This window comes from Molossus molossus, unplaced genomic scaffold (assembly GCF_014108415.1).
Source record: "Molossus molossus isolate mMolMol1 unplaced genomic scaffold, mMolMol1.p scaffold_m16_p_12, whole genome shotgun sequence".
Classification (NCBI taxonomy): domain Eukaryota; kingdom Metazoa; phylum Chordata; class Mammalia; order Chiroptera; family Molossidae; genus Molossus; species Molossus molossus.
In genome coordinates, this window is record NW_023425347.1 from 23,687,674 (window position 1) to 23,706,249 (window position 18,576).

General features: G+C 43.9%; 1 protein-coding gene across 2 annotated transcripts in view; it reads right to left on the reverse strand.

The window, feature by feature from the left end:
* The window catches only part of CAP2 (cyclase associated actin cytoskeleton regulatory protein 2), a 145,623-nt gene that overhangs the window by 1,505 nt on the left and 125,542 nt on the right, over positions 1-18,576 (reverse strand). For both annotated transcript variants that reach the window (XM_036255980.1, XM_036255979.1), the window contains exons 8-12: positions 11,744-11,933; positions 10,376-10,551; positions 9,190-9,313; positions 9,020-9,102; positions 3,697-3,837 (exon numbers count right to left, since the gene is read on the reverse strand). In XM_036255980.1, coding sequence (XP_036111873.1) covers positions 3,697-3,837; positions 9,020-9,102; positions 9,190-9,313; positions 10,376-10,551; positions 11,744-11,933 — 714 coding nt within the window. The remainder of the gene's footprint in view (positions 1-3,696; positions 3,838-9,019; positions 9,103-9,189; positions 9,314-10,375; positions 10,552-11,743; positions 11,934-18,576) is intronic.

An 18,576-nucleotide genomic window follows, 5' to 3' on the forward strand; every position in this document is an offset into this window, starting at 1 on the left:
GAACTCAAACCTTTATCATGGAGAAGACGTCCATGTCACATGGAGACTTGCATAGTCATGGGTCAGTTCTGTGACTGTCTGCCAGCCTCATCATTAAAGCCAGAACTTATTGGGAACCAGCCATTTTTAAAGCACCGGATATATGTGAACTCAGTTAATCTCCTACATCCCTGTGAGCTAGATACTACTGAGATGCCATGTACACCGAACAGAGGCCTGAGATGTTAAGCCACACATAGATGATGTCACTAGTAAGCAGGGCAGCCAGAGTTCAAACCTAGACAGCCTCTCCCACCCAGACTCTCCACCAAACTCAAACACGCACAGGAATCAACTTGGCATCCTGTTAAAATGCAGATTTGGATTCAGTAGATCTTGGAAAGAGAATGAGGACCCGCATTTCCAATAAGTTCCCAGGGGATGCCGAGGCTGCTAGGTCCCAGTCACACGGAGCTTTATCCGGTGTTATCTGTCTATCATTTGATGGAATATATAAATGTGTTTCGGATTATATATAAATTCCTCACCCTTCATCTGGCCACCCTTCTCTTCCCACTGGGAAATACATGCACACGTACCACATCCCCCCTTCCCCTGCCACCCACAAATGCAGAATAGCCAAAAGAAAAGTAGTTTCAAATCTCTCCCCAGAGAGGTTCTCCAGGCATCTCAGAAGAGGATCCTGTGGCTTCCCGGGACGTAGCAGAGCTGAAACCACCGGCTGATGGCTGTCGCCTGTGCTCACCATGGGCGAGATTGATGTTTCATGGGTACATTCATGAGTACAAGTCTTCCTAGATGTAGGATCCAACCATTTCTTCCGGAAGAAGCCATTTATTTATCTATTTTAAAGGGAAGGCCCTTTGTATAATGAGTAATAAATTCTCTTTGAATGAAATCTGTGATGCAAAGTCTTATGATGAAGCAAAGGAGCCACAATCTTTTTTTTTTTTTATCCTCACCCGAGGACATTTTTTCCATTTTTTGTTCAGACAGAGTGGGAGGGAGAGAGAGGAAGAGAGAGAGAAACATCGAGTGGCTGCCACCCGCATGACCAACCAGGGCCGGGGACAAACTGCAACCGAGGTACGTGCCCTTAGCGGGAACCGAACCTGGGTCTCTCTGGACCGCAGGCCGACGCTCTAACTGCTGAGCCAAACCGGCCAGGGCAGGAGCCACAATCTTAATAGCTCTGTGTGTGTGTGTGTGTGTGTGTGTGTTGCCAATATCCCTTCTAGGGCTCCTCCTGATGAGTGAACAAGGCCAGGTAGAGAATACTCTGGAGTGAAGGCCCCTTCTGATCGACTGTACTACAGCTATCCCAGTTTGTGGAGGGTGTAAAGGATAGTGAGATGATGACAGACCTTCTCTGGGGGACTGATGTCTTTCGGGATGAGTCATCCCTACCAGCCACTCCCAGATGACAATGCCCGTGACAGGACTTCTGTATTGCTCCTTCTGACCTCCAACTGGAAGATGAATGAAGAGGGCCTAGGACAGAGGGTGCAAGATAATTTATGTAGAGAGGGAAGACTACATTTCCAGGCTAGGGTTTTGAGCTGTGCTCATCCTTCAGAGCAGTGGGTCTCTTGGCTCCATACAGGAATCACCTGGGAAGTTTGAACAAATACAGATGTCTGGGTCCCACGCCCAGGGATTGTAGTTTAATTAGTCTGGAGCGCTAAACGCCAATGCTTTTCTTAGCGGATCTGGTCCGCCACGCAGCTGAGCCTTCTGCTTCAACAGTTGCAAAGTCCAGGCCCCGCCCTGGTTTTCTCTGGAGCAGTTCTGTAGTGGCTTTAGCATTTCAGGTGTTTGTTTTAGATGGAGAACATGTGAGGAGTCTCCTCTAGCTCAGGGTTAGGCTGGCCATACACCTAGAAGTGAGACATGGCCCAGTGCTGGCAGAGTCTAGTTTTTTAGACTTAAGTGATGAATTGTAGGCTGCAATACGTAGGATGTGTCTGGGTAGCACTGGAGAACTTACTGAAAGATGAGGAAAGGAGAGATTAGCAGGCATTTGGTCCTGTGCAAAATGTCAATGTTCAGAAAACGTCCTGGGTTCAAATAGCCCATAATGTTCATTTCTATTTTTGCTTTCCAGAATTAATACATAGAGAATACTACCTTTTTTAAATTGACCCCATAATTGTGGCTGTACTGCCAATAATCACTCTCCTTGCTTTGGTAGCCTGGCTGGTAATGGCATCCGGGGTTAAGTAGGTGGGTTGGGCTCATATCTTGGAGAAGAACAGGATTTATATTAACTATGGGCCAAATGTCTCCGTGGATGTGTTGGACAGGACCAAAAGAATCTGAGAGCAGTCATATTGTCTGCCTAAGGAGCTTAACTCGAGTGCTGACAGCTGTGTAGACGGTTGGTGACTGACCCACAGGCGGGCGGGACATCCCCTTCCAAAGGTGTGCCTGCTGGGTCACTGCCCCCACAGTCAGACTCAGAGGGGATGATCTCTGCAGCAATCCCAGCAGGAAGTGGTAACTTGCTTCCAAACAGTAACAACTGGCAGGTCACCACGCTGCGGGATGCAGAGGGTATGTGTTGATGCTTCCTTCTCCGTGTGTGACGACATCTACACAATCCTGTTAGAAGCTGCTTTGTTGGGGAGAGGAGGCAAAGAAAAGAAGTGGTGGCTGCCCTGGCAGGTTTGGCTCAGCGGTTAGAGCGTCAGCCCTCGGACCAGAGAGTCCCGGGTTCGGTTCCCGCTAAGGGCATGTACTTGGTTGCAGTTTGTCCCCGGCCCTGGTTGGGGTCATGTGGGTGGCAGCCAGTCGATGTGTCTCTCTCACATCGATGTTTCTCTCTCTCTCTCTCTTACCCCTCTCTCCCTCCCACTCTATCTGAAGATAAATGCAAAAATGTCCTCAGGTGAGGATAAAAAAAAGAAGTGGCAGCAAAATCACTTGGGCTAGTGCCTCTCTGAAGGGTAGCTGGATAGACTGCCTGCCTATTAAAACACAGATTCCCAGCCCCCGCTCCTGAATCCCACCTCTAGGTGCAGACTTTGGGGAGCAGTCATTTTCATCAAGCTTCCTGGAAGATTTTTTTTTTCTTTATTGATTTTAGAGAGAGAGGAAGGGAGAGGGAGAGAGAGATTGAGACATCGATGAGAGAGAACATTGATTGGCCGCCTCCTGCATGCCTCTCACTGGGGATTTGGCCCACAACCTGGGCACGTGCCCTGACCGGGATTCAAACCAGTGACCTCTGGGTACATGGGTCGTTGCTCAACCACCGAGCCACACCGCCGAGCTTCCGGGAAGATTCTTATGCCGAGTTTGAGAAACTCTGATGCAAGAATATCTACACACGTTGGTCTGCTCATTATGATCACCCCTCCACTGTCCCCCCAAAGCATTTCTCCCTCTTTTCTGTTTGCCTCCACCATTGCAAAGGACAGTATATAACTGTAACGGATATGAAGTCAGATGCATGCTGCACTATTGGATAAAATCTCGCCCACGGAGACAATCTTGAGCGACCTGCCTTGACAGTCACACTGGAGTGCGCACAGGGAACGAGGAGGGAAGGGGTGCGGGCAGCTCTCCGAAAGCCTCCCCTGCTGGGAATGACGCTACAGACGGAGCTCAGAGTGGGCAGCTCATTCAGCAACCTCAAAGAACGTTAACAGTGAAGGCTCAAGAAAAATCCCCTCCAGGCTTTGGGAAGGTACGTACGTAATCGCCGCCCTGGGGGATCAGTACGTTCATCTCCGAGGATTTGGCGCTCACGAGCTCACAGTCCAGCGCGTCTTCGCCGAGGTACACATGGCAGCCTTCCGTCTTATTGATGGAGATTGTTGGCACTTTCCCCATCACCTGAAATAGCAAAGAACGTCTGAGACCAAAGCAAAGACACAGAAATGACAATATTCCCAAATAAATACACTTCCTGGGCCTAACCAAGCATTAGGAATAGCTGGGTCAGAGCTGGAGGCTGGTTAAAGGCACGGTCTCTCGGCTGAATAGGTAGGTGTCATTTGGGGACAGAATGAAAGGACCACACAAGGGGACTCTCAAACCTCAGGGTCTCTTTTCTGAGACAAAATAAAGGGATAATTTGAAAAGAGCAGCTAAATGTTGAGAAAAGGTCTCACAACCCCGTTCGTGGATTTGAAACATATATTTGATTTCATGATAAAAGAAACAAGATGCATTTGCCTTTATGTGCTTAAAATTTTAGTTTTGACAAATCTCCACATAAAGTCAGATTAAAGCAGGTGCTAATATTGTCATTTAAGAGGAAAGAAATTATTCTGTAATTGAGATTTCTCCTGAACCTAAATAAGAATAAAAAAGAAACACTACAATTCTTTTCACACAAAGTCTTTGCTAGATAAAAATCTCACTGGCTGAATGTGAAGCTTAAATGAGATAATGAGTGTCTAGGTATTTTGAAATGTATTAATTTCAGGAGTGAAAACTGGAGACTTAGTTCAAGCCACTCACTGTATAGGCAAAAGGGACCATACACCAGAGGAGCGATTCTTTGTGTTGTTTATAAAAATCTAAGCGCTCTAAAAATTTTGATCAGTCTTAAATTTCTCTTTTAACAGTAAGTTTTCAGACATCCCCCCAAATCTCTATAGGGGTAGACTGTTCCCCCAATGACCATATTACAACTCTATAATTTTCCTTCTTGTGATGGTAATTGAAGCGATAAAGACATCTCCTCTTTCACCCTGAAGAAAAGGCTGGATTGCAAAGCAAAGGAGCAACTCCTGTTGATGGTGCAGGTGATGTAAAGAATTCCTTAGGGGAGTCTAGCCAGGTCACCACACTTCTCTGTTTTCTCCTCTCCCCACAGAAACTGGACACTGAGTTGGAATTGAGCCCCAGTACAGAAAAAAAGGGAGAGGTAGTTCAAGGTCAGGTAAGCACAGGGCTCTGCCATAAATAGAACAGAATAATAATACATATATCTGTGTTTCGAGAATGTGTCAGCAGTAACGTTTTGGTGATCTGGATTTGTTTATTTGATAATGATGAAGAGCATTTACATACTGACCAGACCGTACGAATACCAGGCGAGTGAAGAAAAGGAGACCCTGCAGTGAGTCCTCGGTGGCGTGTTCATGAGGCAGGGTGAGGCCACACGAGGCAAGCACGCGGTGCTCATACAGTATATTTATATATTGCTATTTTATGTTTCAAATGCTGACACACCCTACGTATCTGCAAATCTGAAAAAGCGATAACAGAATTTAAAAAATAGCCCTGAGATGGTAAGAATGGTCATTCCCACAGCATTCGGTCGATACTGCACAGAGTGGATTATACACATGCTCTGTTCCCCCGGTAGTCTGTGAACACGTTGAGAACAGAAACTGTTTCTTATCAGAACTGGGCCAAAGGGTAGCTCCTCTGCTGAGTGACAGGTGACATATGACCTTGCCCAGGCCAATGCTCTAGCATTTACTACATGCTTCTGTAATAATTCTGTTTTTCAAAAATGTATTTCTCCATAAAAATGTCCGTGGAATCTCCTAATCTCTCATAATGTGTACTCTGTTCTAGGACAGCTTGCCAAATACAGAATTGTTGGATCAAATCTATTAACTTTGGTCCATGCCCTGATTTCCCTTTCAATCTTTTTAACAGCGGTATTGAGGTAAAATCTGCCAAACATAAAATTCACCTAGTTTAAATGTGCAATGTAATTATATTTAGTGAATTTACAGAACAGTGCAACCATCACTTCAATTCGGTTTTAGGCTATTTCCCCAAAATAACCCTGATGCCCATTTACAGTCAATCCCTGTCCTCACCTCCAGGCAACCACCAATCTGCTTTCTAGCTCTATTGTGTCCAGGCCCTTTGAAAACAACGTATTAAATGTATCAATTAGCTAATGGCATCCACTTGGTTTGAACATCCAAAGTTCAGAAAATATTCAGAGAAATGTCTCTGTCCCCTCTGAACCACATTGCCAAGTTCCTATCCCTCTTGGACAGATAACCATGGTTTATCTTTCCACATTATTTTTAGAAACCCTGACCATATCCTTAAAAAATTATGATATATTTCAAACAAAGAAACTCATAAAATACATGTAAATCCAGATATGCCTGTCAAACAGCATTATCAGAGTTGAACATTTGGCTCATTTGCCTTTTTTTAGACTATAATCTTACAATATCTTTTTAAAAAATATTTTTTCTTTTTATTGAATTTTTTTTAGAGTGAAGGGAAAGGGAGAGAAAGATAGAAACATCAATGAGGGAGAACATCAACTGGCTGCCTCCTGCATGCCCTCCACTGGGGATTTAGCCCACAACCTGGGCTTACGCCCTGACCAGGAATCGAACCGGTGACTCTTGGTGCATGGGTCGATGCTCAACCACTGAGCCACACCAGCCGGGCTGGAAGTTAATTTTTCAAAGGAACAGCCAGAGAAGAAAAATATGGCACTGGTTGGTCTCTGAAGGACAGATATACGGGATCAAGTCTCAATAAGAAAGCTATTCAAGCAAGCAATGAGAATAGCAGTAAGGGAGTAAGAAAAGAGAATGAAAAAGATTTGAGAAATATGTAAGGAAGGAGGAACCATCTAGCCAAGCTAATCAGGTAAATAGTGGAACTACCAACTAAGAGACCACAGGGATAAAGCTCAGAAGTGTGACTGCAGGTTCAGATCAGGAAACTTTTGTTGGTGATTAAAGCTCTCAGAGTAGATGCGAACTTGTGAGCAGGGCAGTGGACTAATGGTGGAGCCTTGGAGCCTTTGAAGCCTCCTCCATACCATCCACCACCTCATTCACCTCCCTTCTTTCCTCCCCAGATGTAACTACTCTTCTGAATTTTGTGTTTATCATTCCTACCAGGTCTGTCCCTGGGGTAAAGTGACCTTGCGTCCTCATAAGTATATTTAACGTGTGCGTATTGTTGTGCATGTTTTCAATCTTTATATAAAGGGACACATTGTACAGTGCCTGCTGTTCTGTGACTTGGCTTTATTGTTCAATGTTGCTTTTGAGGTTTTTACATGTATTTTTATACATGTAATTGTAGCTCATACATTTTAAGTACTGTACAGTATTCTATTAGTGGGATTTATTTATTCACTTACCAGTTGGTGGACATTTAAATTGTTTTTGTTTTTATTGTTATTATGAATGATACTGCAATAAACATTTTTAGATATCTCAAGGTCATATGTACTAGAGCGTCTTTAGTGTATACCCCAAAGAATGAAACTGCTTGGTCACAGGCCATGAGGGTCTTTAACTTTATTAGATGGTGTGAGTTTACTCTGCAGAATGAGTGTAATAGATTTGCTCTCCTAACACTGATGTATCAGGGGTCCCATTGTTCCACTACCTTAGCAACCCTCGTACTATCAGACTTTTTAATATATGGGCAGTGTATTTTTTTTTTTTAGAGAGAGAGATAGAAACATTGATGAGAGAGAACATTGATTGGTCGCTTCCTGCATGCCCCCCACTGGGGATCAGGCCCACAACCTGGGCATGTACCCTGACTGGGAATCGAACTGGCGACCTCTTGGTGCATGGGTTGATGCTCAACCACTGAACTACGCCAGTTGGGCATATACGGGCAGTCTTTAAGCTGCACAGTTATTATATACATGAGTTTCAGCTAATATGCCCCTTGTAAAGTAAGGATAGCCTGAATGTAAAACTTTTGAGTGTGAACAATATATTTAATTGTAGTATTATGTATTCTTATTTCTGTTATGTGGGTCATGAATATTCTTATATATTTACTAAAAAAAAATCCGTTTTTTTCTTCTCTGGATTGCTTTAATATTCTTTGCCTATTTTTCTTTTGGGCTACTGTCTTTTTCTTAATGATCTGAGGTAAGTTCCTTACAAACACTTTTTGATTATCTGCATTACAAGTATCATTTGCCTTGTCTCTTAGCTTTGTGTATGATGTCTTCTATTGAATATATAATTCTGACTTTAATGTGGTTAGATTCATCTGTCTTTTTCTTTATAGTTTGTGTTTATTGACCCCAAAAGCAACAAACAAATGAAAATAAAAGAAACAAACTCATGGATACAGACAACAGCATGGTGATTACCAGAGGGGAGGAGGGGTGGGAGAGGACAAAGAGGGAAGAGGGGGTTGAACATACGGTGACAGAAGGAGACTAGATTTTGGGTGGTGAGCACACAATAGAGTACACAGATGTTACATTATAAAGTTGTACATCTGAATTTATATAATATTTTCAACCAATATTACCTCAATAAATCTAATTTTAAAAGTTTTTAAAGTAGCAGTAGTGAAAAGCCCAGTAAAATAAAAGAGAACCATCTGTAAAACTAGAACACAATTTTAACAAACATTATTAGGAAACAGCAGATAATAAGAGGTAATTAACAATATGAAAAGAGTGTAATCAAAGAACGAAGTTATAGTTGGCCAAAGGTAAGAAGTCCTTTAGCTTTTGCATATTATAAAATCCCATTTGGCTAAATCAAAATTATTAAAGGGATGCAGATTTTCTCCTGTTTTGCAAATTCAATTTTAATCCTACTATTCAGGTTGTTTATTTGATCTCCTTGACCCTTCAGAAAACCCCCCCTCCCCTTCTGCAGAACCTGTTTTTCCTGAGGGGAAAAAAATTCTCTTCAGGATGACGTTATGATGCTGGGAGAATCTCTTAGTACTTTAGTTCATTCATCAGCTGATTCATTTAAATTTCTCACTCATCAAACATTTATTGGATACCTGCTATGAGCATGTACTGTGCAAATTTCTGGGGCTGTGAAGATTAATTAGCTGTTCTTGAAATAGCGATGGTGAACCAGTGTTTGGAGTGCACAATGGAAGATGTCCTAAGAGATTGAAAAGGATGCATTAACACTGCCTGAGAAGTAAGAGGGCTTCCGTGGGGAGGTGATGATAAAGCTGCGTCTAGAGGACGAGGGAGAGGGGTGTTCTAGAAGGTATGAGGAACCCCTTGCGGGCAGAGTGAATGGTCTGTGCAGAGTCACAGCGAGGGCCGAGCTCGATGAACAGGTTCACTTACCTGCATTTGAATGTCCTTGGAGTTGATCACTTCCACAATGCCCACCACATTGTCAAAAACCAGACCAAACTTCTTACAGTTGTCTAGGAAAAAAAACTCCACTAAATATACACAGCATATTTATACAAGCAACTTCTCACGGTAACTATAGAGCCGTCGTTCTGCCCTACCGATTGTAATGGAATTTATTTTCCCTTTTATCTGTAGCGTAGACTTGTTGCACTCGAAAATGTAAGCCACTTGTTTCAGTTCAGTCTCTGAAATCACAAGGTCGTTCCTGTCTTCTTGGTATTCCTAAAATGAAAAATATATGCAAACATTAAATATAAGGCGGTGTAGATAAATGGAATCCATTGCATACTGAAATTACTATAGAGTTCAGCATTCAGTAATTATACCTTTTCAATATGTTCTTTCTTTAGAACCATTTTCTTACAGACTAAACTACAGGTCTTACTTTGTCATTGTAGTGTTGGGAACGGATGGAACCACTGCTTGGAAGGGGGTTGGTGTCGATTTGCAAGCAGTCAGGTATGGGACGCCCTGTAGGGGCCGAGGCTGGGGCAGGAATGGGAGAGCTTTATGTTGAGCCTGGGTGCTGAGTCTGGACTTGATGAGGCCGCAGCAAAATCTGCGGTGTCAAGTACAAGCTGGACAAATAGGCTAGTGAGGGTCACGCCAGTGGTCTCAATCCCAGTGTATCTTCAGACCATGGGAACCTTTCTGGTGACTTTGGTCCTCAATCTTTAGGGAGCCCCTGGGATTGGCAGGGGGGCACCAGCTTCATTCAAAGTGTCCTTGTCCTGCTCACACAGTGGTGGAGGTGGTGGGTGACATGATAGGTCATATCAGCACCTCCGTCAGGGGGAAGAAGGAAACGTCCTACAGCTGATCAGAATGCAGCACAGATGAAAGTTTCTGGAAGGGGGTGGGGTCAATTCATAGACAGACAGCAGAATGGTGGCTGGCTGGGGCTGAGGTGAGGGGCACGGGAAACTAGTGTTTAAGGGGTACAGAGTTTCGGTTTTAAAGATGAAGAGTTCTGTGGATGAATGGTGGTGACAGTTCCACAAAGTGTGAATGTGCTTAAGGCCACTGAACTGTCCCCTTAAATGTCAGGGTGGTAAATTTTGTTCTGTGTGTTTTACCACAACTAAAAAATAATTTTAAAAGGTGAAGAAAGAATCAATGGGAAATAGTGAAAAATCGAAACTGTTTCTGGAAGCATCCAGAATGGCTGGGGCTTGTATTTTAGGTACTTCGCTTAGAAAGCCTCAGTTAGACCTTGGTGCACAGTTTTGCGTTAGTGCTTTTATCAGGGCCTGGGAGGGACAACGGTGCCAGGGCATCACTCACGACTCTCCACTTCTTCCCTTCCAGCTCCAGCACCGGGGCATGCTTCTGAAGAGGACGCGACTGCGGAACCCTGGGGCCCGGAGAGTGGCTTTTGGTGGGCGATGGCGTTTGTCCTCCTTGAGTTCGCAGGCTGGGATTCTTGTATGTCTTCTGGGCATCTGTGACATGCCGGAGCCCTGGGCAGGTGACACAGAGACACAGTTCTTTACAGTTTGTGCAGAGGGAAATGTCCCTAACTTCTGAGACCGACATGATGTAAACAGTGCACGAATGTTTGTTAATGCTGTTTTCCTAGCAGCCTCGTGCTGTCCCAGAGGTAATAGGCAGGATTTGAGACGTGTGTAAGTTAGGGTTCAGGGAAAAACAGTAAGCATTTTTCAGCTTGAGGGAGTTTTTCTTTAAGGAGACAAGATGATAGATAAAAATTCTGCAAAAAGAAAGCCATCTTGCCTAAAAGGATCACTTGCTTTACTTCTCCCACGGCTAAGTCATTCCCCAAACATAGCCCAGAGGTTAGGGCATTCCAGTAAGTGTATGTCAGAGTACAGAATCAATTTAAGGTTACAGATTCATACACTTACTTTTCAAATGCGGAGAAAATGCAACTAGTTGAAGCCAGAGAACAATTTAGGACTTTGGAGTTTTAACTCCCAGCCCAGTTCATAGGGACACTTATACCATAAATCCTATTACCCATGCAAAGCACAACTACATTTGCATAAAGTGTTTGGCAACATGGTTGCATTAAATGTCGTATGATTTTTCTCCCCACTGCTGTGGCTCAGTGGTTGAGAGTCGATTCCTGGTCAGGGCACATGCCCAGGTTGTGGGCTTGATCCCCAGTGCGGGGTGTGCAGGAGGCAGCCAGTTGATGTTCTCTCTCATCAATGTTTTGCTCTCTCTCCCTCTCCTTTCCTCTCCCTGTAAAATCAATAAAGAAAAATTATTAAAAATATATCCAATGTTGTATGACTTTTTAAAAAATCAACTGTTTGCTGTGATGACAAAAGTAGTTCAATGATATAATTCCTTGACAAGCCTGTACCCTGCTTGAGGACACAGGTGCTATAGTTTGTCATTTTTATTTCCCTTGACCTTGATGCCTTGGCTGTAGGTGGTGCTGTGACATCGGGGGCTGAAATGCTGCAGCAGCGTACAGTGGTCGATTTTGAACCCAGACTCTCCGAGTTCTTTCTGGTCCGTGCAACAGCCCACCGAGTGCATCCGCCTTGAGATGAAAAACACTGCAGCTCCTGCCTTCTCAACAGCAGCCCGTGTGTGTCAGGGACAGGATGGAATGGTGCATCCATCACTGTGGGCTCTGGGAATCTGTGTGCCTCCAGGGAAACAAGGCCTGGTTTTTCTCACCTTTCGTAATCTCCTCCCCTTGGTTAAGTTGTGCAAATAAAGCTGAGCGGGAAGGAGAGGACTCCTCTTTTCTGCCTTCATTCTCAAAGAGTGGAGGTGGCCCCGGAGGAGGCGGAGGAGGAGGGGGTGGAGGAAGGCCAGGCCCAGGGGACAGGGCGCACAGTGGGGTCGCAGTGGACGCTACAGGACCCTGTGGGAGAGAGAAGATGGGAAGCACTGGGTTGAGACTGTGTCCTTGCCGAGCGCTAGGATTTTGCTAATGTCGCTTACAACCGATGTTGCCAATGAGGGATTGGGGTGCAAGACGCACAAAGGGCACCCAGGAGGTCCACTTGTACATCATGGTTCTGTTTGGGACGACCTGGGACCGAGAGTGGATTTGCCTTGAAAACATGGAGCATAACTCAGCTGTCCAGACCGGTCAGTAGAAACTCCATATCTGGGATTCACGCAGCTAACTCAGAGGCAAACAAAGCCATGTTCACAAATTCATGTCCAAAGGTCAGGGTGCGGATATCTGCAGGGAATGGGACCGTGATCCCCAGGGAATGTGAAGGTGCAGCTTCCTAAAATGACATGCCTATAAGGTCTGGCCTTCCCTTTGCTCCTTTCCTATTATTAATAGTTCTCTAATTACAATAGTATCAATATTATATGTCAACTGTAATTGAAAAATAAATTTGAAAAAAGATTCTTCTTTATTCATATTGTATATCTTAAAAACTGAGCAGAAATCTCATCTTTTGAAGTTATAACACGGGATGGTTTGTTTCTATGGGAGACCAGCCTGACTCCATCAGGGTCTTCAGGTCAAGTAGAAAATGATCACACAAGTTCTTGAGACTGACCAAATGTTTTTGTTTTTTCAGTATCTTAAAGTTACTATTATGTTACTGTGCGTCAAACAATATTCCAGCCCTCAGTTTCAGACACTGAGAACCACAAAGTATTACTTTTAACCATAAGCACTCTGATGGTAATAATAATAACTCAAATAGTCAGTGAAGGGACAGTCCATTCTCCCCCATCTGAAACGCAGCAGCTTTACAGTCCCACTATTTTGTGGAAAGGGGAGACGATCCTGGCTTCTAAATCTGAGGATGATTTACACGGTTCCCTCGCTCTCTGAACTCAGAGCCTCTCTCCAAGGGCCATAAAAGGACATTGAAACCAATAAGCCACATATTCAACTTTTTGGAACTTTGATACATTCAGATGGCTGACCCAGGAACATTAAACAAAGGATTTACTGCAACAAATGTTGCATATAAAAGCCAAAAAAATAAGAGAACTCAGGAGCAGCTGAAACTCTGCCTTTGACTTACCCTTTGTGCGTTCTGGCTCACGCCAGCATCAGCCCCAGTGAGAGCACAAAACTAGGCTCTGGTTTCCAAGGTGACTTTATAATTAGCATTCAGGGGCTTTGCTGTATACAGTGCACTGCAAAGCAAGCTCATTAGACATTCCGCTAACAGGAGCTCTGTGGGCTGCCCCTCGCAGAGAACCTTGACCCTTTCTCCTCTCCGCCTCCAATAGGGCATTGCAGCCCCTGACGCCACAGCCTTGAGTGGCAGCCACGTCGACTGGAGTCAGCCCAGCATTAAGTCTTCAGACGTTCCAGTGAAAACAGAGGGGAGATGGACAGGGAAGGGAAGGTAGCCAAAACTCTGGAAAGTCTAGTATGTGCCAGGCACTAATTGTTTCCATTCATGGAGCATATATTTGATGTTCAGTATAGGACAGGCTTTATGCCAGGCTCTACGCCTAACTTGTCTGAACATTAGGACCATCTAGGGATCTCTTAGAAATTCCCAAACCCAGGCCACACTGCAGAGACACTCTCTGGAGAGGCGGGATGCAGGCATCTTAATTTTTGAAGTTCCCTAGGTGATTCCATGTCCTGACACATTTGGGAAAAGCACTCTGTGCCACGTGCTGAGATGGATTTAGTCAGCACAACAATATACTGGGACTACACTGAAATTCTTCTTTAATAGAAAATAAAGCAGGGAATCCGAAACTCTGACCCAATGATAAATGGCCAGTAAATGGCAGACACATAACTCAAGCATATACCTGCTTGATTTTAAAGCCTTCTTTAAGCCCTGGTCAGTTTGGTTCAGCGGTTAGAACATCGACCCGCGGACCAGATAGTCCCAGGTTCAGTTCCCACTAAGGGCACGTACTTCGGTTGCAGTTTGTCCCCGGCCCCGGTTAGGGTTGTGTGGGTGGCAACCACTCGATGTGTCTCTCTCATATTGATGTTTCTCTCTCTTCCTCCCGCTCTATCTGAAGATAAATGAAAAAATAAATAAAGCCTTCTTTAAGATTGGTGGTTGCCTGAGATGAGGTCCAGGGGAAATAGATAAGGGGGGTCAAAAGGTGCAAACTTTCAATTATAAAATAAATAAATCCTAGGGATAGAATATACAGTATGGTGCCTATAGTTAATAACATTGTTGTATATATTTGAAAGTTGCTAAGAGAGTACATTTTAAAAGTTCGCATCACAAGAAAAAATTGTAATTACATGTTGGATGAATGCTAACTAGACTCATCATGTTAATTATTTTGTAATATATACAAATTTCAAATCATTATGTTGTACACCTGAAACTAATATGTCAATTATACCTCAATAAAAATCATTTAAATATTAAGGCCTTCTTCAGGGAAATCTTTCATGCCATATTCAGACTTTTTAAAAACTTATGTATTTATTTATTTTTTAATTTTTTTTATCCTCACCTGAGGACATTTTTTTCGTTTTTGTCTTCAGCTAGAGTGGGAGGGAGAGAGAGGAAGAGAGAGAGAGAGAAACATTGACGTGAAAGGGACACATTGAGTGGTTGCCGTCTGCACGACCCAACCAGGGCCGGGGACAAACTGCAACCGAGGTACATGCCTTTAGCGGGAACCGAACCCGGGTCTCCCTGGACCACAGGCCGACGCTCTAACCGCTGAGCCAAACTGGCCAGGGCTCAGACTCTTTTTTATAATAATCACTCGTCAAATGAGAGAACCAGAGGTAGAGGCTACCTTGAGGCATATGTAGCATTGCTCTTGGGCCTCTTGGAGTTGGTGTAAAACCGACTTAGTTTTATCTCCACTGCAGCTCGCTGCATCCCTCTATCCCTAAGCAGCCGACCGAGCTCCCATGGCCACGCCGGAACCGGGCTTGCTCTCCTGGGGATGTCAGAAGTCTCGGGTGTTGATACTGGCACCTCGGCACAAGATCAGCTGCCACGCTCATTTGCTGTGACTCTGCTCTGGTTCTAGAAACTGGTCTCTTGCCTTATCCATTTTCCTGAGTTCCCCCTGGGTCCAGTAATAGGGCACTTGCACCCAAATCTTGGTTCCTTGCCTGTTGCTCAAGTTGTGGCTCAAGTTGTTCTAAGATGAGGACCTAATTCCCCCGCTGGGGACAGCAGTAACTTACGGCATTGCCTCTTGATGGTATATCCTTCATTTATTTACTTATTTATTTTTAAAATCCTCACCCGAGGATATTCTTCTATTTATCTTCAGAGTGGGAGGGAGGAAGAGAGAGAGAAAGAGAGAGAGAAACATCGACATGAGGGAGACACATGGACTGGTTGCCTCCCGCATGACCCTGAGCAGGGCCGGGGACCAAACAGCAACCGAGGTACGTGCCCTTGACCAGAATCGAACCTGAGACTCATTGGTCTGCAGGCTGACTCTCTAACCGCTAAGCCAAACCGGCCAGGGCAGTGTGATTTTCTTTTAGAGAGACACTCTCATGGCAGAGGTAATGCACCAGGTTGTCTAGACTGAAGGAGCAGAGGGTCGGATCAGGGCCTACAGCCCCAGTGGCCTGAGTGTCCACTACTCCTCATTCTCAGGGGGTTGGAGGCCCTGTGGCAAGTGCAGCTGAGCAGAGAAAGGAGCCTTGGGGGAGGGCAGGCTTGGCGTGGCTCATGCTTTGCTCCGTGTAGGTCCGGGTGTGGGGGTATGAGAAGGGTCGCTTCAGAAGGGCAAATTGAATTAAAACAACAATGAGGTATCACCTCACACCTGTCAGAACGGCCGCCATCAACAAATCATCAAACAACAAGTGTTGGCGAGGGTGTGGAGAAAGGGGGACTCTAGTACACTGCTGGTGGGAATGCAGACTGGTGCAGCCACTATGGAAAACACTATGGTGTTAACCTCAAAAAATTAAAAATTGAACTTCCTTTTGACCCAGTGATCCCACTTCTAGGAATATACCCTAAGAAGCCTGAAACACCAATCAGAAAGAATATATGTATCCCCATGTTCATAGCAGCACTATTTACAATAGCTAAGATCTGGAAACAGCCCAAGTGTCCATCAGTAGACGAATGGATAAAAAAGCAGTGGTACGTATACACAATGGAGTACTATGCAGCTGTAAGAAAGAAAGATCTCTTGTCCTTTGAGATGGCATGGAGGGACCTGGAAAGTGTTATCCTAAGTGAAACAAGCCAAGCAGAGAAAGACAAGTATCATATGATCTCACTTATTTGTGGAGTATAATGAACATAACAGTCTGAGGAACAGGGTAGACCCAGAGACGTGGAAGTGGGGTACAGACTGACAATCCCCAGAAGAGGGGGTGGTGGGGGAGAGACAAACCACAGAACTTATATGCATGTATGCATGAACAGTGGACATGGACAACAAAGCTGGGGACAGGGTGGGGAGGGAGGGGGGAATTAGTGGGGGAAAAAGGAGAAACATCTGTAACAAAAATTAATTAATAAAAAAAAAGAAGGGCAAATTGCCTGGAGGTGCTGAGACAAGAGCTGGGAAGAGCCTCTGAACCAACAGCACCTGCTCCAGGAACCCGAGTGCATCCAGGGAGAGCCACAGGGTGACCATCTAACTAGCCTGCCGACTGCAGTCATTTCTCAGAACAGAGGCCTTGCGACGGGGCCAGGTCTCCACAGGCAGAATACAACTAAGACGATTAAAAAAGAGGCCGTTAATGTGCAAGTTATCCAGATAGTTCTGGTCCTTCTAAAAGAACACTTTTCATAATAAAAATTCTTTTATGGTGTGTTTTACCCTGACAATGACTTTAATTGCATTCCTACAGTGTAGAACTTGACGTCTACAAGCTCAGGACCTACAGGACGGTCTGGGCCTGGCACAGGTCACACGGATGGCAAAGTAAAGGCCAGGAGCCTGAAGGGAGACGCAGCCTTAGTTATGCAGCAAGGACTCCCTCCCCCCAGGATGCTTTTAAAAGTATGACTTTATTAGGTTGATGAAATGAATCTCGAGTACCTTAGAGCCCTAGACTGAAAGAAAAAAAAAATGAAAAAAAAAATCCCAAAACATTTTATTCAAGTCATTTTAACACTGGCTTACAATTAAAAAAAAAGAAAAGCAGCACATTTATGATTTCAAATGGCCATATTCATGGGACAAAAGTTCACTTATGTTGCAAGAACACAGCACAAAAATCTAAAAATGCTGCTTTTGAAGTCTCTATTAACATTAATTTTGAGAGCAGATGTTTGATTATATACTTTTTTTTTTTTGAAGGGGGGCACAAAGACTTTCTAAACGTCTGTAAATCCCTTTTTCTAAATTAATTTCAACTATCCTGGGAACAGCTGCCTCCTCTGATTTTAAATATATGAACTATAACTATCAGATAATGAAACCATTGTATGTGGCATGTGAAAAGCTTGCAGTTTTTTTTTTGCTTTATACAACTATGCTATATATAATATATAACTATATTACATATAATATACTTATGTATTCATGTGCATTGACTTATTCATTAAATTTTACTTGAAGTAATTACTAATTTTATTACTTTAGAATTTAGATTTTATTCTGAAAGGGAAACTACTTCTAGTTCTTAAATGAAATCTCCACATTGTTTTGCTGTTGGCAATGGCATATGTAATTAACAAAGACAGACACCATCACATTGGTTATCCAGTTAATTTGGGTACAGTCTAGCTTTGGATCTAAATAATCTACAAAGAGGACTCCAATTTTCCATTTTGTTGAGTTTGTACAAAGCAGGACAAACAGTACTTTTAGACAGAGGTTGGTGCCTCTGTGGCAAAATTAAGCAAATGTGAAACACTGCTGCTTAAGTCAAAAAAATCAGCTACAAAGAGTTTTCTGCTTATTACATTGTTCGGAAATTTTCCACTTCCACAGTTTAAATTCTAAGATTTTTTTCAAAGCCAATAAAATAGGGGTGGCAGATGCTTTGGTCTTAATAGACTCTCACCCTTTAATAGAAAGTGAGTTAGAACAAGTAGGGCTCACTTGTCTGTTCATCCAACAAATTTACCGAGGGCTACCTTGCAGAGACCTGGGACACGAGGAAGGAGGCATCTGTCCTATTTGTTAAGAAGCTTATAACCTAGTGGGAGTGTCAAATACATAAATAAGTTAACTGCAGATGAATTTTGACATGTGTCATGTGTCACATGAACAAAGGGCACTGGGGGCACAAAGGAGGGCGTGGCCATCTCTCCTTGGGAGAGCAGGCTCAGGACAGCCAGCGAAGGGGCTGCTGTGGCCACACCATCGACTGCTTTGTAGAGAACGCAGGTCCTACAAGAGACACGGGGGCGGGGGGGTTCAACATGGGAGAAATGTAGATATAAATAACATTAATCCCCAACGCTATGAATAGGTCAGGCAACCTATATCTTGGCCCATGTTTTTAAAAATTTAAAAAAGCAGACACCAGGAAAATAAAAACAACATGTGACAGTGTCTTGGAACAAGTGGACTGCGCCCCTCATAACAAAGCTTTGTTACGATGTTTCTTCTATGAAATGAGCTTAGTGATAGCAATATTTTGAACCACCTGT